The sequence below is a fragment of the Oncorhynchus kisutch genome, linkage group LG5 (assembly GCF_002021735.2).
Source record: "Oncorhynchus kisutch isolate 150728-3 linkage group LG5, Okis_V2, whole genome shotgun sequence".
In the NCBI taxonomy this organism is placed as follows: domain Eukaryota; kingdom Metazoa; phylum Chordata; class Actinopteri; order Salmoniformes; family Salmonidae; genus Oncorhynchus; species Oncorhynchus kisutch.
Genome location: NC_034178.2, coordinates 68,518,337 through 68,545,746, shown reverse-complemented (window position 1 = coordinate 68,545,746; position 27,410 = coordinate 68,518,337). Strand labels below are relative to the sequence as shown.

At 44.1% G+C, this 27,410-nt stretch overlaps 1 protein-coding gene across 2 annotated transcripts in view; it reads right to left on the bottom strand.

The window, feature by feature from the left end:
* LOC109879093 (acid-sensing ion channel 1) overlaps positions 1-27,410 on the bottom strand; it is a 345,520-nt gene that overhangs the window by 77,992 nt on the left and 240,118 nt on the right. Inside the window, exon 1 of one of the 2 annotated variants that reach the window (XM_031825721.1) lies at positions 17,462-18,643. The exons of the other annotated variant lie outside the window; for it this stretch is intronic. Coding sequence (XP_031681581.1) covers positions 17,462-18,130 — 669 coding nt within the window. The 5' untranslated portion in view covers positions 18,131-18,643. Of the gene's footprint in view, positions 1-17,461; positions 18,644-27,410 lie in introns of those variants that run through there. 2 annotated transcript variants of the gene reach the window in all.

Below are 27,410 nucleotides of genomic sequence, written 5' to 3'. Positions count from 1 at the left end.
GGAATAGATAGGAGACAGTTTGGAGGGAGTTGGAGGAGATAGGAGACAGTTGGAGGGCTTGGAGGGAGTTGGAGAAGATAGGAGACAGTTGGAGGGCTTGGAGGGAGTTGGAGGAGATAGGAGACAGTTGGAGGGCTTGGAGGGAGTTGGAGGAGATAGGAGACAGTTGGAGGGCTTATAGGGAGTTGGAATAGATAGGAGACAGTTTGGAGGGAGTTGGAGAAGATAGGAGACAGTTGGAGGGAGTTGGAGAAGATAGGAGACAGTTGGAAGGCTTGGAGGGAGTTGGAATAGATAGGAGACATTTGGAGGGAATTTGAGGCGGGGGAGTTAGTCCACATATCAGAGGGCAGATACACAGACAGAGCAGGACTTATTAAGAAGGGAGAAAGCTGTGTGTGTGTGAAGAGAGACAGAGACTGAGAGGAAACGAGAGAGACAGACAGAGTGTGCATGTGTGTGCTCGTGTGTATTAGGACTCCATCCACCCTCGCCCATCCACCCTCACCCATCCATACTGACAGTGAAAGCCACGCCCCCACTAAGACACACCTCCAATATACTGTCTTTATGACAATACATGACATATCTCATAAGGCCTTATTTTGAGGCCTAGTTTTACCCTAATACTCATCGTTTACAGGCCACATCAGGCCTGCAAGTCACATTATGTTCATGTTATTCCTATTGGAATCCAGCCAGAGTTGGGATATCCAACAAATGGAATTTTCATTTACCCACAACCTGCATTCAGAATGACTGTCTTCTTCTTCTTCTTTACGATTTGGTTGGCGGATCGCATCTAACTGTTAGGTGCATACACCGCCACCTACAGTACCGGAGTGTGAGGCCAGGCACGGCCTACCTACATGAAATTCTCTTCATTAGTCCTGTTCCTCTAGGATAGTGAAATATAGCCCTAGACACCACCACCTACACTCATTAAAATGAACCACCCCATTCCGCAACTTTGACCCTATCGGCTCCTGCACCAGGCCACCCTGCATCCCACTGCTGGCTTGCATCTGACGCTAAGTAGGGTTGGTCCTGGTCGGTCCCTGGATGGGAGACCAGATGGTGTTGGAGGGCCAGGTCCTCTTTCCTCTGGTTTAAAAACAGATCCCAATGCCCCAGGGCAGTGATTGGGGACATTGCCCTGTGTGAGGTGCCATCTTTCAGATGGTAGGTTAAATGGGTGTCCTGACTCTCAGTGGTCACTAAAGATCCCATGGCACTTACTTATTTGGCTCATACATCCCCCCTCCTCTCCCCTATAACTGTTGCGGTAAATGAGAATGTGTTCTCTGTCAACTTCTGACCCCCAGCAACATGGCACCAGACCCCCAGCACCCCTACAGTTAACACACACAAATTTACCCAGCGAAACTAGACAATCCTCTGTCCCATGCTCTCCTGTATACTTCTCACATCATGGAATCTCCCTAATACACACTGCTGCGACATGACCATAAACGTTGCACCTGAAACAGCTCAGTGGATTCGGCACAAAAGCTCTAACAGGATAAATGAAATAACTGATAGTGACTCTGTCTCCCCACCGGGTCTGCGAAGCACCAAACGACGGGTGTCACAAACACCAGGAATCTTCAACTTCAATTGCTCCATCTCCCCACTTAGTGCTACCCCAGAAATCCCTCCTTTCAAATGGTGCTCTGTTCCTAAGAGCAAAGCAAGAAACAGATCTTGACCCAAGTTGCGTTGCACGGAGTGCCTGCTCCCTCTGGTCAGTAGAAACATAAACACATATCACAAGTCCACAACAGGTTACGTCAAATCAAATCAAATGTATTTGTCACATACATGGTTAGCAGATGTTAATGTGAGTGTAGCGAAATGCTTGTGCTTCTAGTTCCGACCCTGCAGTAATAACCAACGAGTAATCTAACCTAACAATTTCACAACAACTACCTTATACACACAAGTGTAAAGGAATGAATAAGAATATGTACATATAAATACATGGATGAGCGATGGCCGAACGGCATAGGCAAGATGCAGTAGATGGTATAGAGTACAGTATATACATATGAGATGAGTAATGTAGGGTATGTAAACATGATATAAAGTGGCTAGTGATAAATTGATTACATCAAATTGTTCCATAATTAAAGTGGCTGGAGTTGAGTCGGTGTGTTGGCAGCAGCCACTCAATGTTAGGGGTGGCTGTTTAACAGTCTGATGGCCTTGAGATAGAAGCTGTTTTTCAGTCTCTCGGTCCCTGCTTTGATGCACCTGTACTGACCTCGCCTTCTGGATGATAGCGGGGGGAACAGGCAGGGGCTCGGGTGGTTGTTGTCCTTGATGATCTTTATGGCCTTCCTGTGACATCGCGTGGTGTAGGTGTCCTGGAGGGCAGGTAGTTTGCCCCCGGTGATGCGTTGTGCAGACCTCACTACCCTCTAGAGAGCCTTATGGTTGTGGGCGGAGCAGCTGCCGTACCAGGCGGTGATACAGCCCGACAGGATGCTCTCGATTGTGAATCTGTAAAGGTTTGTGAGTGTTTTTGGTGACAAGCCTAATTTCTTCAGCCTCCTGAGGTTGAAGAGGCGCTGCTGCACTTTCTTCACGATGCTGTCTGTGTGGGTGGACCAATTCAGTTTGTCCGTGATGTGTACGCCGAGGAACTTCAAACTTACTACCCTCTCCACTACTGTCCATTTCAGTTTGAGAAGGTTCACTAGGTTACCTAGGTTACCTTCACTGATTCAACTGCAACCAAGTCCTTTCTCACCAACCCTGGATCTGCCAAAAGGCAAGGGTCCACGTTCTCCAAAAATATCACTCCTACTGGACCAGATTATTCTTTATCATGTCCAAACTCAGCGGTTCAATTTCCACCTGTAGCTCTTCCAAAACTTCTGTGTGATCCTCCATATTCACTCAAAAAGAAATCCACTTTCCTCCTGTTTTTTCCCATCTGCCATGTTCTCCTTCATCAGATCTTCCAGAAGGTTTGTGCAATCCCCCACTCCATACACATAATATGCCCCACTTTTCCCCATCTGCCATGTTCTCCTTCATCAGATCTTCCAGAAGGTTTGTGCAATCCCCCACTCCATACACATAATATGCCCCACTTTTCCCCATCTGCCATGTTCTCCTTCATCAGATCTTCCAGAAGGTTTGTGCAATCCCCCACTCCATACACATAATATGCCCCACTTTTTCCCATCTGCCATGTTCTCCTTCATCAGATCTTCCAGAAGGTTTGTGCAATCCCCCACTCCATACACATTATATGCCCCACTTTTTTCCGTCCGCCATCTTACCGCCAACCCTATTAGCCTGCAGAAACCTATTGGCACTGTTGGTTACGAGACTACCAAAATGCCCAGAATGGCTGCCAAGAGACAACCTAAAACCATTTAAACTGGAACAACCATTTCATCAATGGGTGTATTTAGAGCACACATCTGCAGTAGAGCATGCTGGGTAATATGATCATGATGGGAGTGGTTTTGACGGTAATGTTTTACTCTGGTTATTAACACCAATGATCGTTAATGTAACACTTAGAGAGTTAATTTAACACCGGCCAATTTTCTGTGTATATATATATACACTGAGTACACCAAGCATTAGGAACCCCCCCCCCCCTTGCCCTCAGAACAGCCTCAATTCTCTGGGGCATGGACTCTACAAGGTGTCAAAAGCGTTCCACAGGGTTTCTGGCCCATGTTAACGCCAATGCTTCCCACAGTTGTGTCAAGTTGGCTGGATATCCTTTGGGTAGTGGACCATTCTTGATACACACGGGAAACTGTTGAGTGTGAACAACACAGCAGAGTTGGACCAGCAGAGTTGAAGTTGGTACCTACTACCATAACCAGCTCAAAGGCACTTCAATCTTGCCCCTTCACCCACAAACACAATCCATGTCTCAACTGTCTCGAGGCTTAACAATCCTTCTTTAACTTGTCTCCTCTCCTTCCTCTACACTGATTGAAGTGCATTTAACAATCAACAAGGGATCATAGCTTTCACCTAGATTCACCTGGTCAGTCTGTCATGGAAAGAGCAGGTCTTTTTCTCTCTCTCTGTCTGTCTGTCTGTCTGTCTGTCTGTCTGTCTGTCTGTCTGTCCATACTTACGGAGGGAGGGAGGGGGAGAGAGAGAGACAGAGAGAGAGAGAGAGAGAGAGAGAGGGAGGGAGGGAGGGAGGGAGGGACAGACGGACAGACAGACAAGTTGGCTGGATATCCTTTGGGTCCCTCCCTCCCTCCCTCCCTCCCTCCCTCCCTCCCTCCCTCCCTCCCTCCCTCCCTCCCTCCCTCTCTCTCTCTCTCTCTCTCTCTCTCTCCCTCCCTCCCTCCCTCCCTCCCTCCCTCCCTCTCCCCCTCCCCCCTCCCTCCCTCCCTCTCTCCCTCCCTCTCTCTCTCTCTCTCTCTCTCATGGCTTCATAGAGTAAGTACTGGTACAGTACGTGTAATACTGGGCTAAACCAAGCACATCCTGTGGATCTGTCAGACAACAAGTGTCTGTCCTGTATACATTTGAATTAGTCTCTAAATTAGAATACAATATTCTCTACAGAATATAAAAGCTCTGTCTGTGTCTCTAAATTAGAACATAAGAATAGAATATAAAGTTTATTGTTCTCCTCCCAGGAGAAAATTATTGTACAGTGTTAGTGACTCTGGCTTTGTCTCTATCAGTACCCGGGACTTGTTGTGTCATCTTGGCATTGGCTGTGTCTATGGCTGCATCCCAAATTGCACCATATTTCCTATGTAGGGCACTACTTTCAACCATGGCTCTACGGACTCTGGTCAAAAGTAGTTCACTATGTAGTAGTGCACTACCAGGGACTTGTTGTGTCTGTCTTGGCATACATGTAGGTTGTTTTCCGACAGTTTTCTGGCTGTGTTCTGCCTGTGTTCTAACTGTTTTCACAGACAGGTTCTAGTTGTATTCTGGCTGTGTTCTGCCTGTGTTCTAACTGTTTTCACAGACAGGTTCTAGTTGTATTCTGGCTGTGTTCTGCCTGTGTTCTAACTGTTTTCACAGACAGGTTCTAGTTGTATTCTGGCTGTGTTCCCGGCTGTATTCTGCTGGCTGTTTCACAGACAGGTTCTGGCTGTTTCACAGACAGGTTCTGGCTGTTTCAGAGACAGGTTCTGGCTGTTTCACAGACAGGTTCTGGCTGTTTCAGAGACAGGTTCTGGTTGTTTCAGAGACAGGTTCTGGCTGTTTCAGAGACAGGTTCTGGCTGTTTCAGAGACAGGTTCTGGCTGTTTCAGAGACAGGTTCTGGCTGTTTCAGAGACAGGTTCTGGCTGTTTCAGAGACAGGTTCTGGCTGTTTCAGAGACAGGTTCTGGCTGTTTCAGAGACAGGTTCTGGCTGTTTAAGAGACAGGTTCTGGCTGTAGATGAACTAGCAGATTATAGAACGTGATAATGATATTCAAGCTCACAGGTCCATAAGCACAGCTGATGCAAATCTGACGACTGGTAATCACTGCCAATGTGATGGTGTCTCTGATGCTCTCTCTCTCTCTCTCTCTCTCTCTACCTCTCTCTCTCTACCTCTCTCTCTCTCTCTCTCTCTCTCTCCCTCTCTCTCTCTCTCTCTCTCTCTCTCTCTCTCTACCTCTCTCTCTCTCTCTCTACCTCTCTCTCTCTCTCTCTCTCTCTCTCTCTCTACCTCTCTCTCTCTCTCTCTCTCCCTCTCTCTCTCTCTCTCTCTCTCAACTAGAATTACCGTAAACCAGGGAGACAGAGCCAGGCATGACTTCTCAGAGTAGAGTTACCATAAACCAGGGAGACAGAGCCAGGCATGACGTCTCAGAGTAGAGTTACCGTAAACCAGGGAGACAGAGCCAGGCATGACGTCTCAGAGTAGAGTTACCGTAAACCAGGGAGACAGAGCCAGGCATGACGTCTCAGAGTAGAGTTACTGTAAACCAGGGAGACAGAGCCAGGCATGACGTCTCAGAGTAGAGTTACCGTAAACCAGGGAGACAGAGCCAGGCATGACGTCTCAGAGTAGAGTTATCGTAAACCAGGGAGACAGAGCCAGGCATGACGTCTCAGAGTAGAGTTACCGTAAACCAGGGAGACAGAGCCAGACATCTACAGTACATCTGCAGTACAGAAATACATAGACCAAGACACACACACACACACACATATATATGCACCCACGCACCAAAAATGACACAGAGGGGTGGCAAACCCCTTCTACAACAATACAGGCACACAGAATATATACTGATGAATGTATTATGTAAAGTGACTTTGGGTGTTTTGGAAAGTTATTTCGTATGAATAAAACATTTTTTGGGTTGTCAAATGTAGTATTAAGATTAGAATCCATTTTCAGAACAGAAACACAGAAAATACAGAATAATCAAGAAGCCAATTGAAACTTAGAGGCCCTGAGCCACTTAATCTGAGCAATTCTTACATGCTGACCAGACTGCTCACGTTGCGTGCGCGAGCATTACAAAATAAATGTACACAAACATACATGTGATTCAATCATTGCACCCACACTTCTCTCTCGCGCCAATGAGTGTCTGGGTTGACAAGCCCTAAAATAGAAGTCAGTTCTATTTGTGACGCTGAACACGGTGCAAGTCCTGCCTCTCCCATCTCCTCATTGGTTTATAGAAGCAGGAACCCACGTGCCATCTCCTCATTGGTTATACCTACATGGGTGATTGAAAGATGAATTTTTGTCGGCCGGTCGTGGTACGTGCATTTCAGTCTGTCTCAGTGTAACAGTACGATGGACCCATTATAACACACCAGTCTCTCTCAGTATAACAGTACGATGGTCCCATTATAACACACCAGTCTCTCTCAGTATAACAGTACGATGGTCCCAATATAACACACCAGTCTGTCTCAGTATAACAGTACGATGGTCCCATTATAACACCAGTCTGTCTCAGTATAACAGTACGATGGTCCCATTATAACATACCAGTCTGTCTCAGTATAACAGTACGATGGTCCCATTATAACACACCAGTCTGTCTCAGTATAACAGTACGATGGTCCCATTATAACACACCAGTCTCTCTCAGGATAACAGTACCATGGTCCCAATATAACACTAGATAATAACTGGAAGCTTAACAAGCTGGCTGATAAGTGGCTGTTGGCATCTTCTCTGACACTAGTCATGTGTCTTATTCGGTTATAAATGAGCCAATACAGTTGGATTTCTTCTCATTATACCATTATGACTCACCATTCATCTGAACAAAGAGGAGACAGGCGTGGGATGAGCTAATTAATTTGACTAGTTTAATAACTAATTAGTGTTTGTGTCAGGATGTATTAGTAATGTATTGAAGCTAAAGGGGTTTATTGTGTGTGTGTGTGTGTGTGTGTGTGCGTGTGTGTGAGCGTGTGTGTGTGTGCGTGTGTATGTGTGCGTGTGTGTGTGCGCGTGTGTGTGTGCGTGTGCGTGTGTGTGCATGTGTGCGTGCGTGTGCGTGTGTATGTGTGCGTGCGTGTGTGTGCGTGCGTGTGTGTGTGTGTGTGTGTGTGTGTGTGTGTGCGTGTGTATGTGTGTGTGTGTGTGTGAGGGTGGCATTGGGGGTGATAATAATGACCTGTGGTTAATATCCTCTTGGTCTCATGATTAGGTATAAAGGTATTTTATCAGGATCCCCATTAGCTGTTACAAAAGCAGCAGCTACTCTTCCCGGGGTCCAACACAAAACATGAAACATAATACAGAACATCAATAGACAAGAACAGATGAAGACAGAACTACATCTTTAAAAAGGCCTACATATCAATGCATACAAACAAACGATCCAGGTCAAATAGGGGAGAGGCGTTGTGTTGCTTTATCTGTTTTCTGAAACCAGGTTTCTTATTTGAGCAATGTGAGATGGAACGGAGTTCCATGCAATAATGTCTCTATATAAAACTGTACGCTTTCTTGAATTTGTTCTCGATACTGGGACTGTGAAAAGACAGTTTACATGATGAGGGTTTTCGATAGGCTACCCTGAGTAATGTGTGAGGTGTGTGTGTGTGTGTGTGAGGTGTGTGTGTGTGAGGTGTGTGTGTGTGTGTGTGTGTGTGTGTGTGTGAGGTGTGTGTGTGTGTGTGAGGTGTGTGTGTGTGAGGTGTGTGTGTGTGTGAGGTGTGTGTGTGTGTGTGTGAGTTGTGTGTGTGTGAGGTGTGTGTGAGTGTGTGAGGTGTGTGTGTGTGTGTGTGAGTGTGTGAGGTGTGTGTGTGTGTGAGGTGTGTGTGTGTGTGAGGTGTGTGTGTGTGTATGTGTGAGGTGTGTGTGTGTGTGAGGTGTGTGTGTGTGAGGTGTGTGTGTGTGTGAGTGTGTGAGGTGTGTGTGTGTGTGAGGTGTGTGTGTGTGTTCATGTTTGTAATCTCTCGACAGGAAGAGCGATGTGTGAGTTGATTAAAGGGGTGTTTCTGAAAACGTCAGTTAATCATCGGAGCATGAGTGACGAACATCCTGTAACCACGGGAGACAGAGACCCTGCGGGACAAAGACAAGAGGCCTTAAGACTCCTCTATTGATTATGTGTGTGTGTGTGTGTGTGTGTGTGTGTGTGTGTGTGTGTGTGTGTGTGTGTGTGTGTGTGTGTGTGTGTGTGTGTGTGTGTGTGTGTGTGTGAGGTGTGTGTGTGTGTGTGTGTGTGTGTGTGTGTGTGTGTGTGTGTGTTGTTTACTCTCTGTTTGACCAGGGGTTGTAAGACACGAGTCACTCCTGCTTTAGAAAACATGCTATCTGATTGAAATCTAAATAGTTTTCCTAAACATTCAGGAACTCTGAAGATTGGAAACGGATATAAGTTCACGGACAGCCTAATCTTAGACCAACTTTTGATATTGTCACTGGTTCACATCTTGATGTTAACCAATATAATTGTAAACTATTCAATACACATTTAAGAGGGGCAACAGGGTAGAAATAGTGATTCCTTCCATAAGGAATAAGGCATTGTACCAAAGAGCTAAATCTTTACTTATAAAACAGTGTCCTCTAGTGGTGAACTAGAGACATGACAAGTGTGACAGCTGTCACAGTCAATTCTACTGCCTGTCTTACCAAAGATTTGAAAGATTTGACTAATTATTACAAAGAGATCATACATACAAATTGCTATCAGGGCCAAATTTATTCCAAAGATCCATAGCTTCAGACAACATTTTGTTCAACTTACCAACTCTGAATAGGTGAGCAATTAAAACAAATATAATCCATTTGTAAACTTTGAATTGATTTACAACAGTAATCACCAGTCTAGAAACCAGAATGTGTAACTGCTCCAGGCTGTGCTCTAACATTTCAGATCATTGGAAGGCCAGACGCATCGTACCTCAGTCTCTCCATGGGGACTACAGTGACCTCTGTCGAGTCCTGGGGAGAAAGCAGCCAGTGATGACTGAAGACTGAATTCAATCAATAGACCAGCCTCAAATGACACCATATTCCCTATATAGCACACCTCCTTTCTCCAGAGACACATCCTAGCCTGACTGCCATTTAACGTCATTTCAACACTGGTTGAATTGACGTCATTACAACCATGATTTAATACAGCGCAAGGACTCGGATGTCTGCGAAAACTTTAGAGTTCAGTCTTTAGAGTTTAGAGTATAGAATTTAGACTTTAGAGTTTAGAGTATAGAATTTAGACTTTAGAGTTTAGAATATAGACTTTAGAATTTAGAGTTTAGAGTTTAGACTTTAGACTTTAGAGTATAGAATTTAGACTTTAGAGTTTAGAATATAGACTTTAGAATTTAGAGTTTAGACTTTAGACTTTACAGTTTAGAATTTAGACTTTAGAGTTTACAGATTAGAATTTAGACTTTAGAGTTTATAGTTCAGACTTTAGAATTTAGAGTTCAGACTTTAGAGTTCAGACTTTAGAATTTAGATTTTAGACTTTAGAATTTAGACTTTAGAATTTAGACTTTAGAATTTAGACTTTAGACTTTAGAGTTTGACTTTAGACTTTAGAGTTTGACTTTAGAATTGAGAGTTTGGGAGGTATTGTATTGAAGCAATAGAATCCAAACTGAAATGCTCAGTTTCACCACTCAAGGTTGGGGAGTTGGGGATGACATGTAACTGATTACAATAAACTGTAACTGTAATCTGCTATGTTACTAGCTAAAATATTGTAATCAGATTAGATTTACTTTTTAAAAAATGCTATGATTACTTCTTGGAATACTTTTAAATTGAAAATGAATTGAATTGAAGAAGTTTATTAAGCAAAGCTGCCTGTCAATCTTTGTTTATGCAACCAGCAGACAGCCAATGAAAAATGCTCTCTTGCAACAGCTGCATAGACATAGTGTGGATCTCAGTCTCTATAGAATCAGAGTTTCAGGGAGTTCCCCACTTCAAAACTCCTCCATAGTATTGTGCTCCGCAGATACAGTCAAAAAGAGGTTCATTTAAAGAAGACCACGAGTAAGGATTTTATTGCTCAATCTAATTAGTGCTGATTCACCCAAAAACTCCAAAGGCCTATTAGACATATGCTTGAACTCACACACTTCTGATAGACCTATGGTAGCATCAAAATGGCACCCATAGAGAATCCTATTAAATTCAGTCAGTAATGTAATTCCTAATTCTATGGTGTCAGCAACATAAACAATAGGCCTATGCAGCACGTGGCCTTCATTATTCAAGTCATGCAACTAGCACTTTTCAGTAGTGCTCAAAGTATGCCATTCCATGAGAGCAGCATTGATATTTCAACCATGTTTCGAAGCAGTGAGCCCAATCAGTCGTCCATGACTTCAACATAAACAACAGAGTAGGTCAATACGTCCTTATTTTTCTGGTTATTTTTAGGTAAAACAATTAGACTAATCTATCTATATTTCAATATTTCCAAGTCCTATTCTTGAAGATCAAGGGGTATTTAATTATTTGGAATGACTGGAAATCTGACAGATTTGGTTTTTAATATGAAGCCTAATCATTTAATTATCTGTATTGAAGTAGAAAGTAATGAGTTAAAAGTCTACATAACCCATAAAGTAGAATACATCATCCACTAATGGCCAGCTATGTAAACTCTAACATTGATTTATGTCAATCAATCGGTAATATTCCTTGTTTGTCTTCTTCTAATGTAATCGTTACTTGATTACAACTAGTAGGTAACTAGTAACTGTAAGGGATTTACATTAAGAACGTAACCTACCCAACCCTGCATGGGATACATAGTGGCTTGTAGAGATAACACTTCAATATAGAACCGTATATATAGAACCGTATATATAGAACATTATATAGAACTGTATATATAGAACCGTATATATAGAACATTATATAGAACTGTATATATAGAACAGTATATATAGAACATTATATAGAACTGTATATATAGAACCGTATATAGAACTGTATATATAGAACTGTATATAGAACCGTATATATAGAACATTATATAGAACTGTATATATAGAACTGTATATATAGAACTGTATATATAGAACCGTATATAGAACTGTATATATAGAACAGTATATATAGAACATTATATAGAACTGTATATATAGAACCGTATATATAGAACATTATATAGAACTGTATATATAGAACCGTATATATAGAACTGTATATATAGAACCGTATATAGAACTGTATATATAGAACAGTATATATAGAACCGTATATATAGAACAGTATATATAGAACCGTATATATAGAACATTATATAGAACCGTATATATAGAACATTATATAGAACCGTATATATAGAACCATATATATAGAACCGTATATATAGAACCGTATATAGAACTGTATATATAGAACAGTATATATGTCACCGCTGATATGTCGTCTCCAGTTTGAGTAGCCTGTCCTTCCTTCAATCAATCAATCAATCAATCAATCAATATGGTCCATAGAATGGTGAACAGAAGGATCCCATGCTATTGAGGCTTTTTTTTTTTTTCACCTTTATTGAACCAGGTAGGCTAGTTGAGAACACCTTTATTTAACCAGGTAGGCTAGTTGAGAACACCTTTATTTAACCAGGTAGGCTAGTTGAGAACACCTTTATTTAACCAGGTAGGCTAGTTGAGAACACCTTTATTTAACCAGGTAGGCTAGTTGAGAACACCTTTATTTAACCAGGTAGGCTAGTTGAGAACACCTTTATTGAACCAGGTCGGCTAGTTGAGAACAAGTTCTCATTTACAACTGCGACCTGGCCAAGATAAAGCATAGCAGTGTGAACAGACAACACAGAGTTACACATGGAGTAAACAATTAACAAGTCAATAACACAGTAGAAAAAAAGGGGGGAGTCTATATACAATGTGTGCAAAAGGCATGAGGAGGTAGGCAAATAATTACAATTTTGCAGATTAACACTGGGGTGATAAATGATCAGATGGTCATGTACAGGTAGAGATATTGGTGTGCAAAAGAGCAGAAAAGTAAATAAATAAAAACAGTATGGGGATGAGGTAGGTGAAAAAGGGTGGGCTATTTACCGATAGACTATGTGCAGCGATCGGTTAGCTGCTCAGATAGCTGATGTTTGAAGTTGGTGAGGGAGATAAAAGTCTCCAACTTCAGCGATTTTTGCAATTCGTTCCTGAGGAGGCAAAGGGAAATCAGAAGGCAGGACATCTGTTTCTCACTCTGTTTAATATTTGATGTGTCTGTGTTGTTGTCAGCCACTTGGTGCCCCCTGGGGCCACAGCTTCAGTATCTGGCTGCTCTAATCCAACTACCCATAGCCAAGCCACACTCAGGTTACAGAACTACTAGTTGAGTCAAGGTCAAATAGGCAATCTATACACCCACACAAACATACACACACACGCATGCGCACACACACACACGCATGCACACACGCATGCACACACACACACACACACACACACACACACACACACACACACACACACACACACACACACACACACACACACACACACACACACACACACACACACACACACACACACACACAGATTACAAATATCCACTAGTAGAGTGAAGGACAAATAGGCAATCTATACTATACAAACAGCAGAATCTATGTTCTCGAGGAGACAACAGGAGTTCAGCTCTATGTTCTCGAGGAGACAGCAGGAGTTCAGCTCTATGTTCTCCAGGAGACAGCAGGAGTTCAGCTCTATGTTCTCCAGGAGACAGCAGGAGTTCAGCTCTATGTTCTCCAGGAGACAGCAGGAGTTCAGCTCTATGTTCTCCAGGAGACAGCAGGAGTTCAGCTCTATGTTCTTGAGGAGACAGCAGGAGTTCAGCTCTATGTTCTCCAGGAGACAGCAGGAGTTCAGCTCTATGTTCTCCAGGAGACAGCAGGAGTTCAGCTCTATGTTCTCAAGGAGACAGCAGGAGTTCAGCTCTATGTTCTCCAGGAGACAGCAGGAGTTCAGCTCTATGTTCTCGAGGAGACAGCAGGAGTTCAGCTCTATGTTCTCGTGGAGACAGCAGGAGTTCAGCTCTATGTTCTCAAGGAGACAGCAGGAGTTCAGCTCTATGTTCTCGAGGAGACAGCAGGAGTTCAGCTCTATGTTCTCGAGGAGACAGCGGGAGTTCAGCTCTATGTTCTCCAGGAGACAGCGGGAGTTCAGCTCTATGTTCTCGAGGAGACAGCAGGAGTTCAGCTCTATGTTCTCGAGGAGACAGCGGGAGTTCAGCTCTATGTTCTCCAGGAGACAGCAGGAGTTCAGCTCTGTTCTCGAGGAGACAGCAGGAGTTCAGCTCTATGTTCTCCAGGAGACAGCAGAAGGTTGAAACCTAAGTGCTCATGCGGTGACGGTGATGCTGAGTTGGGATGTAAAGGGATCCGGGACTAATGGATAGAGTCAGGATGTAGCTGCTGCCTCCCCATCCTTCCTTCTGGTCCTTCCAGTGCTCCAGGCCTGATCATATTCTGCTGCCCTGGGACAGAATGCTGTAAGCTGAGCCCTCTGTCTGTGTGTGTGTGTGTGTGTGTCCAACTAGCCCTGTTGAAGGCACCTTTCTATAGCTCTGCTCTGGACAGGACACCTATCTATTTACTGCAGGGGAAATTAGTGAAGATAATTTGATACAGACCCAGGGCAATGCTTAGAGCAGTGTTTCCCAAACTCAGGCCTGTGGACCCCAAGGGGTGAGCGTGTTTTGTTGTTGCTCTAGCAGTCCACAGCTGATTAAAATAATCAACTAATCATTAAGCTTTGATTATTTGAATCAACTGTGTAGTACCAGGGTAAACACCAACACACGCACCCCCTTGGGTTAGCCAAGACAGGGTAAACACCAACACACGCACCCCCTTGGGTTAGCCAAGACAGGGTAAACACCAACACACACACCCCCTTGGGTTAGCCAAGACAGGGTAAACACCAACACACACACCCCCTTGGGTTAGCCAAGACAGGGTAAACACCAACACACACACCCCCTTGGGTTAGCCAAGACAGGGTAAACACCAACACACACACCCCCTTGGGTTAGCCAAGACAGGGTAAACACCAACACACACACACACACACACACACACACACACACACTTTCCTTCTCCACCAACACAAAGCTTATGATAATAAAGAGTGGAATAATTTTGTCTCATCATCTCTTCTATTGGTTCCAATGACCAAATGACTCCAGATAAATGCTCCCTATTGGTTGTACACACTGACAGGGGAGAGGTGTGTGGATAAATACATTATGTATTATCTTTGGGGTTTTCTAAGTCTCTCTCCCACTAGGGATTTTAACCGCCAACTCCAGCCTGGTGTTTATTTCACTGATGGTTGTGTTTATCTTCCATTTCCAGGGGCTTTATATGTCCCAGTGGATCTAACCACTCAGCGGAGGGATACATACATCACCGGAGGTGTTGTTAGTCCCAGTGGACCTAACCACTCAGCGGAGGAGGGGTAGTATTATGAAGACATCCCTGACAGGATATGTTGATATACCTTAACACCAATAACACTGCTACCCTACTTTAAACTCCTCTGTTTATAAATATATGTTTTGTACTACAGTGCTCTGATCCAATTGTGTGTAACAAACAAAAAACTGAGTCAATTGTTCAAAATAAAAACACAAGGCTGCACTGGTTCACGCAGGAAATTCCGGCCTCTATTTTCGGCTGGCTGTAAGTAGGCGCAAGTGTCAAAGTCACGTTAGTTTGCCATTTCTTCATGTAAAAACAACCGCACTAGCATTATACAGCCTAAACGCCAGGTTCAGCAATTCTCGATTGTCTCAAGACTTACAAATCCGGTCTCCTCCCCTTCATCTACACTGATTGAAGTGGATTTAACAAGTGACATCAAATTGTATTTGTCACAGAGGCTGTAAGTGTAGACAAGTGAGGCTATAAACAGGGGGGTACCGGTACAGAGTCCATGTGGAGGCTATATACAGGGGGTACCGGTACAGAGTCAATGTGGAGGCTATATACAGGGGGTACCGGTACAGAGTCAATGTGGAGGCTATATACAGGGGGTACCGGTACAGAGTCAATGTGGAGGCTATATACAGGGGGTACCGGTACAGAGTCCATGTGGAGGCTATATACAGGGGGTACCGGTACAGAGTCAATGTGGAGGCTATATACAGGGGGTACCGGTACAGAGTCAATGTGGAGGCTATATACAGGGGGTACCGGTACAGAGTCAATGTGGAGGCTATATACAGGGGGTACAGGTACAGAGTCAATGTGGAGGCTATATACAGGGGGTACCGGTACAGAGTCAATGTGCGGGGGCACCGTTTAGTTGAGGTAATTGAGGTAATATGTACATGTAGGTAGAGTTAAAGTGACTATGTATAGATAATAAACACAGAGTAGCAGCAGTGTAAAAGAGGGGTCTGGGTAGCCCTTTGATTAGCTGTTCAGGAGTCTTATGGCTTGGGGGTAGAAGCTGTTAAGAAGCCTTTTGGACCTCGACTTGGCGCTCCAGTACCGCTTGCCGTTCGGTACCAATAAGGCATCCTATGTCAGGCTATGTCATGGACAGAGCATGTGTTCCAAATGTTTTGGTTTATTAAAAAATAGAGTCCTATACAACACAGCATGAATATAGGGAATCGATGCAACTTTACCTTGTGTCTCTGAGAGGAAAAATGGGTCACCATGGATACCGTGATGAAGGTGCAAGCCACCCACTTGAGTGCTTGGCCCTGGACTTTTCTTCCATTTCACACACTTAATGTGAATATGACTCTCTCTGTTCTCCTTCAGCAAAAAATTGATAGTTATTTCTTAGGAAAGCAGTTATCAGGTTATCTTTGGTTCTCAGAAAACAGCTGCCGATATTGTACATTAACTACCCATTAATAACGATTTTTCCAGTTAAAACGAGGCTGTGCTGGCGGAGGTGCATGGTCTTCTGTTTATTCTCTAATATCTGTGATAAGGGTTGAGGTTGTTGGTTTGAAAGTACAGATGATTATCAGTATTATTTTAAGGATAACAGGACCCAGTCAAGTATAATCTATGTCTACATTTTATATTATATAGACAATATGATAAATCTATTCCTATTATCTATGCCTCTAGGAGGTGGATGGGTCAGGGTTAGGGTCAGGGTTAGGGTCAGGGTCAGGGTTAGGGTCGGGGTTAGGGTCAGGGTTAGGGTCAGGGTTAGGGTCAGGGTCAGGGTTAGGGTCGGGGTTAGGGTCAGGGTTAGGGTAGGGTTAGGGCCAGGTCAGGGTTAGGGTCAGGGTTAGGGTCAGGGTCAGGGTCAGGGTTAGGGTCAGGGTTAGGGTCAGGGTTAGGGTCAGGGTCAGGGTTAGGGTTAGGGTTAGGGTCAGGGTTAGGGTCAGGGTCAGGGTTATTGTTAGGGTCAGGGTGTTAGGAAGGAGAAGACTGGTCATGGATTGAGATGTGCTGCAGAAGTGATTTCAGGGAATCTTGAAAGCGACTCCAAGAAATGCTGTCAAAACTGTCAACAGGTGATATCGAGGGATTTCAAATAAAGATATCACATTCCTGTCAGGCCGGGTAAAAACAGAACACTGTCATTATTGCCTGATGCATAAACATGATACTGATGAAATTCAGTCATTCGTAGTCAGAGCGATATACTGTGCAAAGGTTATAGTGAAATCAATATGCTGATGTGGCAGAGCATTGTCCACAAATAACAGCCTGCCATTCAGCATGCAAACCATGTTTTATCTAGAGGTAACAGTCAAGGGGACAATGGCAAAGTGCAGTCAAAAGCCCAAATATCAATACATCTCTATCCATTTACTTTCACTGACTACGCTACACAACAATTCCTTTCAATTGCAATGGATTTCCCAGTGTTGCAATATTAAGGAAAAAGTGGAAGCACTGTAATGTGCAAGAAAGGCACGGAGACAGCTAGATTACATCAGTAGCTAGTAGTAGTAGTAGTCTTGGAAGGCTTCGGGACCACACTCTATCCCTCCGAAGTTATTCTATTATCACTTTTATCATCAGAGGCAATACTAATAATCACTAACCGGCTACTGTACCTCTCTGAAGGCCTCCGGGCCACACTCTTTCCCTCTGAAGTTGCACTCCAGCAGCATATCTTCTATACGGTGTCTGGTACGGTTGTGGAACTCATCGAGGCTGAACCTGGATCCCTGGCGGTCGGGCTCGGGGGCCAGGGGGATCCCAGGGGCCATGTTGTCTTCATACCCCAGCAGCTGGCCCATGAACAGCAGGTCACTATAACTGATCTGGGAGCGGCGGAAGTAGTTGTAGTTGCAGAAGGTTACGGCCGGGAAGGTCAAGTTTGGGGCATTTCTCTCGTCCAGCATTGTGACGTGATCGTAGGACAGGTAGTAGACGACACGGTCGAACACCTGGAGGAGGAAAGCAGAGAGAGCTAACAGGAAGACGATGGCCCAGAGGCCCTGACGCACGCTGAACTTCTTGTCTTCTGCGAAGATGTGGTTGGCGCCGTGGAGCGAGCAGCCGTCGAAGAACTCTGCGAGGCTGTCTAACTGGCTGGCGTCATCTTCATCTTCGTCATACACGTCCAATTCATCACATCCGTCCTCCCGGTAATCCCCCCGACCGCTGCCATCACCGGATTTGATCCCCTTGCGGTAGCGGTCGTCGAAGCCATCTTTTCCCAGTCCTCTGGGCTCGTCGTCGGCCGAGAAGGAGATGCTGCACATGATGCGGACGGGCATGGTGGCGGCTTGGCTGGGTCAGTCTGGAAGAAACTGGTCTGTAATCAGGCATAGACAAATAGAAGCAGACCAAGTGTGACGATTCAAAATGTCGGGAAAATATAAAGAGAAGAAGAGAGCTGAGCCGTACTGAAAGTCCAAACAAGAGCCCAAAGCCACGTCCAACTGAATCAGGTAAACTGGTGCTGTGATGGGTCTGACTGTTGATGACGCATAGTCAGAAAAAGAAAGGAACACCGAATCACAAGCTCAATCAACAACTCATGAACTCGCTGTCCCCAAACAAGATTAGAAGTTTCTGTTTTCTTGAAGGAACGAAGAACACAACGAATGGTAACGATCAGATCAAATGTAGTTCTTATCTTCTCTCATTCTCTCACATCATCTCTTCTCTCATCCCACATCTGTGGTCAGTGATCCGGGAGTGTCAGGGATGTTAAGATGCCCTGCCCAGGGTTAGTCCTTCCCTTTATAGTGCAGTTGCACGTCCATAGAGAAGAAGAGGAGATACAGAGGGAGTTCAGAGAGGAGGAGATCAGTGATGGTTCTATGAGGGGAACGACACAGAATACTCCCTGAGAGCCCAGCCACAGGTCACTGTGTCAAGGCAGAGTTACACCATACACTTACAGGAAGCACTGCTGTTTGACGCATAACACACAGAGAAAGAGAGAGAGAGGGAGAGAGAGAGAGAGAGAGAGGGATCAGAATCCTAGTACTATTGGATTGGAATTCCCAATAAAGTTCAAACATTTCCAAAGAATTCCCAATAAAGTTCCAACAATTCTAAAAGAATTCCCAATAAAGTTCCAAACAATTCCAAAATAGTTCCAACAAGAAATCCAATAGAAATGTGTAAGACTTTTGGTGAAGTGGTGAAGTCACTAAAAACCGCCTGTCCTCGGTTGCAACACTCACTACCGAGTTCCAAACTGCCTTTGGAAGCAATGTCAGCACATTAACACTTAGTCAGGAGCTTCATGAAATGGGTTTCCATGGCCAAGCAGCCGCACACAAGCCTAAGATCACCATGTTTAATGCCAAGCGTCGGCTGGAGTGGTGTAGTTGGACTCTGGAGCAGTGGAAACGCATTCTCTCAAGTGACGAATCACGCTTGAAAGTCTAGCAGTCCGACAGATGAATCTGGGTTTGGCGGATGCCAGGAGAACGCTACCCGCCCGAATGCATAGTGCCAACTGTAAAGTTTGGTGGAGAAGGAATAATGGTCTGGGGCTGTTTTTCATAGTTCCAGTGAAGGGAAATCTTAACCCTACAGCATACAAAATGCTTGCACTGCGCCACAAGCATTTTGCTACACCAACACTCGCATTAACATCTGATAACAATGTGTATGTGACAAATACATTTGATTTGATACAATGGCATTCTATGCTTGACACAGTTGTGTAAAGTTGGAATGATGTCCTTTGGGTGGTGGACCATTCTTGATGCACATGGGAAACTATTTTGCATGAAACCCCTGCAGCATTGCTGTTCTTGACACAAAGCGGTGCGCCTGGCACCTACTACCTAGTTCAAAGACACTGAAAGTGCTCACTGGACTATTTCTATGCTTCCGGTCTTAAGTTTGGTTTTCGCGTCTTTTACTTTTGGTTTTTGGACACCAGCTTCAAACATCTGAAATACTATGTTTGGTTATGGAAAATATATTTCACAGTGGTCCTTAATGTTTTGTACACTCAGTGTATATGGGACGGCAGGGTAGCCTAGTGGTTAGAGTGTTGGACTAGTAACCGGAAGGTTGCAAGTTCAAACCCCCAAGCTGACAAGGTACAACTATGTCGTTCTGCCCCTGAAGAGGCAGTTTAACCCACTGTTCCTAGGCCATCATTGAAAACAAGAATTTGTTCTTAACTGACTTGCCTAGTGAAATAAATACAAAGATTTTGTGGTGAAGTATTGTTCCCATGAGTGACAGAACACTGAGCCAATCACAAAGCAACTGGAGAACATTACCTAGTTAAATAAAGGTACAAAAAATAATAATAATATGGCAAGGTAAACATCCCCTGGATACGTTTACAAAGAGCGGAAGATGTAGAAGACCTATCCAAACCAAATGTATTTCCTGGCTCTAGCATTTCACCCCCCCATTGGTTTAGATATGATTATTCCGTCCCATGGCTAGGTATTGAGATAAATATGGTTCCCCTATTGCCCTGGAAGAGGTTGTCTTCACTGATATATCTCTTAAACAATTGCTATTTGGAGCAAAATTGATCAACTACAAAATGGCACACATACAAACAATGTATATTTCTTTGCTTTATTTGCTAGTTTTATCCAGCTAGCTAAAAAATGGATCTATGGGCTGTATGTGATTATGGAGAGCGAATGAAATTGTTTCTTTGTCATCTTGCTAGCTAGTGATTTATCCTTCAGCTAGTATCAACAAGAGATGAACAACAATAGCCTCATTACTGCAGCTATCTAGCTAGCTAACACTGACTAGACCATAAAGTAACACACATGGACATGCATTGCCAAACAACGCTGCTGCCACCTTCTGGTTTGGAGTATGTTAACATGGCTGAGCGGCTGACGACTCCAAGGTCTTTGCTGTGTGAACACAAAAGAGATTGATTGTCAACACTGTTCAGAGGTAAGTGCTGTCGGCAGGCACACGTTTGACAATCCTACAGGTGCCTGAGCTATAACTCCTAGCTGTCTGCAAGCCGTCTGGGAGAAAAGCTGATGAACAGAAATCAAACACAATTAAGCCATTCTGTCAGATTGCTGAAATTTGATCCCTTTCTGCTACTTTGAGACATTGGATATGAAGTTGGCAAACGTGTGTTTAAATACATTTGAGGGTTCAAGTCCATCTGGATTGCTGAAGCGCAACAGATTGCACAATAAAAATGTGAAGGTCATTTCCGATTGAGCCGACTTACTGTATGCAGCATTTACCATGAATGCAACATGCTGTAAAAGTATGTGGAACACCCATTTCATGAAGCTCCCGACTAACAGTTATTGCGCAGAAGTTGCTTTCAGAGGCAGTTTGGAACCGGTAGTGAGTGTTGCAGCTGAGGACAAACAGTTTTTTACTTCAGAACTCGGCGGTCCTTTCTGTGAGCTTGTATGGCCTACAACTTTGGCCTACAACTTTGCGGCTGAGCCGTTGTTGTTCCTAGACGGTTCCACTTCACAATAACAGCACTTACAGTTGACCAGAGCAGCTGTAGCGGGGCAGAGAGTTGACGAACTGACTTGTTGTCCTATGACGGTGCCACGTTGAAAGTCACTGAGCTCTTCAGCACGGGCCATTCTACTGCCAATTTTTGTCTGTGGAGATTGTGTGGCTGTGTGCTCGATTTTATACACCTGTCAGCAACGGGTGTGGCTGAAATAGCCGAATGCACTAATTTGAAGGGGTGTCCACATACTTCTGGCCATGTAGTGTATGATATATTCTGGGTTTATGCTGTTTGTTCCAGTATGAAAAGGAAGCAGCAGGAAAGTGATCCAACGGTATTGATTAGGAACCATTAGACTGTCAGGGGATCATTTAAAGAATTACACAGGAGCCAGAGGAAGGGATAATTTAAATAATTACACAGGAGCCAGAGGAAGGGATCATTTAAATAATTACACAGGAGCCAGAGGAAGGGATCATTTAAAGAATTACACAGGAGCCAGAGGAAGGGATCATTTAAAGAATTACACAGGAGCCAGAGGAAGGGATCATTTAAAGAATTACACAGGAGCCAGAGGAAGGGATCATTTAAAGAATTACACAGGAGCCAGAGCAAGGGATCATTTAAAGAATTACACAGGAGCCAGAGGAAGGGATCATTTAAAGAATTACACAGGAGCCAGAGGAAGGGATCATTTAAAGAATTACACAGGAGCCAGAGCAAGGGATCATTTAAATAATTACACAGGAGCCAGAGGAAGGGATCATTTAAAGAATTACACAGGAGCCAGAGGAAGGGATCATTTAAAGAATTACACAGGAGCCAGAGGAAGGGATCATTTAAAGAATTACACAGGAGCCAGAGGAAGGGATCATTTAAAGAATTACACAGGAGCCAGAGCAAGGGATCATTTAAAGAATTACACAGGAGCCAGAGGAAGGGATCATTTAAAGAATTACACAGGAGCCAGAGGAAGGGATCATTTAAAGAATTACACAGGAGCCAGAGCAAGGGATCATTTAAAGAATTACACAGGAGGCAGAGGAAGGGATCATTTAAAGAAGTACACAGTAATCAGAGCAAGGAAACTGTAGACTACAAGATTATAGATTGATACACACTTTCATCTTTAAATGTTTAGATTATGCTGGGGAAACATTGTACTTTAAAATGATAGATTATAGAGGGTGTGGTTGGTAAGATATCACAGTATTACAGTGTACACACGTTCTGGGTGTATACTTACTATGTTATAGATTATTACGGGTGCTGTAGACACTTTCTACTTCAACCTTATAGCGCATTCAGGATGTGGTAAACTACCTACTTCACAGTAATTAAGGTTTTTACGGTAAAACATTACTTGCCTCCGAGCGTCCATAAAACGTTACTTTACAGTCATTAAGGGTTGGTTTTTATTTTGAAGCAGCTAATGAGGATCCCCCCATGAAGAAGACAGAAACAGTGTGCTAGCAGGCTACCGGTCAGGGCAGGGCTGTCAGTGTGAAATGCAGCAGACTGGGTCAATATTGGTTGAGTTCCAGCTGGTCAGAGTGACTGGCCGTGTGCTGTGTGACTGTGGCTCGGAATGACTGAACTAAACAGCTTCTCCATGAAGCCAGAGCACTGACAAAATATAGTCATAGATTCCACACTATGACTAAGGTCATTATTCCCTCGGCCGTTGACACCAGCGTTCTCTACTCTGACACCAGCGTTCTCTACTCTGACACTAGCGTTCTCTACTCTGACACCAGCGTTCTCTACTCTGACACCAGTGTTCTCTACTCTGACACCAGCGTTCTCTATCTGACACCAGCGTTCTCTATCTGACACCAGTGTTCTCTACTCTGACACCAGCGTTCTCTACTCTGACACCAGCGTTATCTACTCTGACACCAGCGTTCTCTACTCTGACACCAGTGTTCTCTCCTCTGACACCAGTGTTCTCTCCTCTGACACCAGCGTTCTCTACTCTGACACCAGTGTTCTCTACTCTGACACCAGCGTTCTCTACTCTGACACCAGTGTTCTCTAATCTGACACCAGCGTTATCTACTCTGACACCAGCGTTCTCTATCTGACACCAGTGTTCTCTACTCTGACACCAGTGTTCTCTACTCTGACACCAGCGTTCTCTACTCTGACACCAGCGTTCTCTACTCTGACACCAGCGTTCTCTAGTCTGACACCAGTGTTCTCTACCCTGACACCAGCGTTCTCTACTCTGACACCAGTGTTCTCTACTCTGACACCAGCGTTCTCTACTCTGACACCAGTGTTCTCTACTCTGACACCAGTGTTCTCTACTCTGACACCAGTGTTCTCTACTCTGACACCAGTGTTCTCTACTCTGACACCAGTGTTCTCTACTCTGACACCAGTGTTCTCTACTCTGACACCAGCGTTCTCTACTCTGACACCAGTGTTCTCTACTCTGACACCAGTGTTCTCTACTCGGACACCAGTGTGCTCTACTCTGACACCAGTGTTCTCTCCTCTGACACCAGCGTTCTCTACTCTGACACCAGTGTTCTCTACTCTGACACCAGCGTTCTCTACTCTGACACCAGTGTTCTCTAATCTGACACCAGCGTTATCTACTCTGACACCAGCGTTCTCTATCTGACACCAGTGTTCTCTACTCTGACACCAGTGTTCTCTACTCTGACACCAGCGTTCTCTACTCTGACACCAGTGTTCTCTACTCTGACACCAGCGTTCTCTACTCTGACACCAGTGTTCTCTACTCTGACACCAGTGTTCTCTACTCTGACACCAGTGTTCTCTACTCTGACACCAGTGTTCTCTACTCTGACACCAGTGTTCTCTACTCTGACACCAGTGTTCTCTACTCTGACACCAGCGTTCTCTACTCTGACACCAGTGTTCTCTACTCTGACACCAGTGTTCTCTACTCGGACACCAGTGTGCTCTACTCTGACACCAGTGTTCTCTACTCTGACACCAGTGTTCTCTACTCTGACACCAGCGTTCTCTACTCTGACACCAGCGTTATCTACTCTGACACCAGTGTTCTCTACTCTGACACCAGCGTTCTCTACTCTGACACCAGTGTTCTCTACTCTGACACCAGTGTTCTCTACTCTGACACCAGTGTTCTCTACTCTGACACCAGTGTTCTCTACTCTGACACCAGTGTTCTCTACTCTGACACCAGCGTTCTCTCCTCTGACACCAGTGTTCTCTTCTCTGACACCAGTGACCTGAGAAGACGTGAGAAATGCAGTTATGAAAATATTGTTAAAAAATGTGAAAGTATTAGGTGTAATCAGTGAACCACAGAACACACTCAAACAAACATAGAAATACCTATCTGGTGACCGCTTCATCATCAGGTGCAATTTGACCCAGCAGAGGGCAGCATATAGCAGTGCAGAATTAGTGTGTTTCACCAATTTACTTCAAAAAAGGTCAAATAAGGTGAAACAATGCCACTAACCAACAAGTTGATTATTTTGAATGTCTGGCTCTGTCTATGAAAATGTTTTGCAACAGCAAAATATTGATGAAATACCTGAAAAATGTATGGTGACTAAGGTTTCTCCATACAGAACACAACATATGTTTAGGAGAGGGTAACATAAAACAATCTCTCGCCAACAGACTTCTGCCAGGGCTCTACGACTGGTAGCCAGTCTATGAAGCCCACATTCTAAAAGGATTGAAATAACAACATGTGAAGTGGGGTCTACTGCCCTACTGCAACTAACCACGTGCTGGCAGACCATGTTAATCTGTAAGAGGAATGGGTTCTGAGAGAGAGAGAGAGAGAGAGAGAGAGAGAGAGAGAGAGAGAGAGAGAGAGAGAGAGAGAGAGAGAGAGAGACAGACAGACAGACAGACAGACAGAGAGACAGAGAGAGAGAGAGACAGAGAGAGAGACAGAGAGAGAGACAGAGACAGAGAGAGAGAGAGACAGAGAGAGACAGAGAGAGAGAGAGAGAGAGAGAGAGAGAGAGAGAGAGAGAGAGAGAGAGAGAGAGAGAGAGAGAGAGAGAGAGACAGAGAGACAGAGAGACACAGAGAGAGAGACAAAGAGAGACACAGAGAGAGAGACAGAGAGAGACAGAGAGAGAGACAAAGACAGAGACAGAGAGACAGAGAGACAGAGAGAGAGAGACAGAGAGAGACAGACAGACAGTAAATCTCAGTAAGACCAAAATAATGGTGTTCCAAAAAAGGTCCAGTCACCAGGACCACAAATACAAATTCCATCTAGACACTGTTGCCCTAGAGCACACAAACATACCTTGGCCTAAACATCAGCACCACAGGTAACTTCCACAAAGCTGTGAACGATCTGAGAGACAAGGCAAGAAGGGCATTCTATGCCATCAAAAGAAACATACATTTCAACATACCAATTAGGATTTGGCTAAAAATACTTGAATCAGTCATAGAGCCCATTGCCCTTTATGGTTGTGAGGTCTGGGGTCCGCTCACCAACCAAGACTTCACAAAATGGGACAAACACCAAATTGAGACTCTGCACGCAGAATTCTGCAAAAATATCCTCCGTGTACAACGTAGAACACCAAATAATGCATGCAGAGCAGAATTAGGCCGATACCCACTAATTATCAAAATCCAGAAAAGAGCTGCTAAATTCTACAACCACCTAAAAGGAAGCGATTCACAAACCTTCCATAACAAAGCCATCACCTACAGAGAGATGAACCTGGAGAAGAGTCCCCTAAGCAAGCTGGTCCTGGGGCTCTGTTCACAAACACTAACACACACTACAGAGCCCCAGGACAGCAGCACAATTAGACCCAACCAAATCATGAGAAAACAAAAAGATAACTACTTAACACATTGGAAAGAATTAACAAAAAAACAGAGCAAACTAGAATGCTATTTGGCCCTACACAGAGAGTACACAGCGGCAGAATACCTGACCACTGTGACTGACCCAAAATTAAGGAAAGCCTTGACTATGTACAGACTCAGTGAGCATAGCCTTGCTATTGAGAAAGGCCGCCGTAGGCAGACATGGCTCTCAAGAGAAGACAGGCTATGTGCTCACTGCCCACAAAATGAGGTGGAAACTGAGCTGCACTTCCTAACCTCCTGCCCAATGTATGACCATATTAGAGAGACATATTTCCCTCAGATTACACAGATCCACAAAGAATTCGAAAACAAATCCAATTTTGAAAAACTCCCATATCTACTGGGTGAAATTCCACAGTGTGCCATCACAGCAGCAAGATTTGTGACCTGTTGCCACGAGAAAAGGGCAACCAGTGAAGAACAAACACCATTGTAAATACAACCCATATTTATGCTTATTTATTTTATCTTGTGTCCTTTAGCCATTTGTACATTGTTAGAACACTGTATATATATATAATATGACATTTGTAATGTCTTTACTGTTTTGAAACTTCTGTATGTGTAATGTTTACTGTTAATTTTTGTTGTTTTTCACTTTATATATTCACTTTGTATGTTGTCTACCTCACTTGCTTTGGCAATGTTAACACATGTTTCCCATGCCAATAAAGCCCTTGAATTGAATTGAGAGAGAGAGAGAGACAGACAGACAGACAGACAGACAGACAGACAGACAGACAGACAGACAGACAGACAGACAGACAGACAGACAGACAGACAGACAGACAGACAGACAGACAGACAGACAGACAGACAGACAGACAGACAGACAGACAGACAGACAGACAGACAGACAGACAGATAGACAGACAGACAGACAGAGAGAGAGAGAGAGAGAGAGAGAGAGGGTCAGGAGGATAACAGAGAGCTGAAGGTTTTAGCGTTTCCTTTCAAGTCCATCTTGGAGCCTCTCCTGACGGCTATGACAGACCTGTCGTTGCCATGGATACAGGCCATCCAAGACAAGATGCATGAATTACATCCATTACATAGAAAATGAATATCAGTCCGACACACACACGCATGTACATGCACACACACACACACACACAGAAACATGCACACACACACAAATAGGGTGAAATGTCTGCACAAATATTTCGCAACATAAATAGATTATACATGTCACACACTAGATTTAAATTATGATTAAAAGTGATGATTACATCAATACCAAAATACTGAGAAACCATCCATCA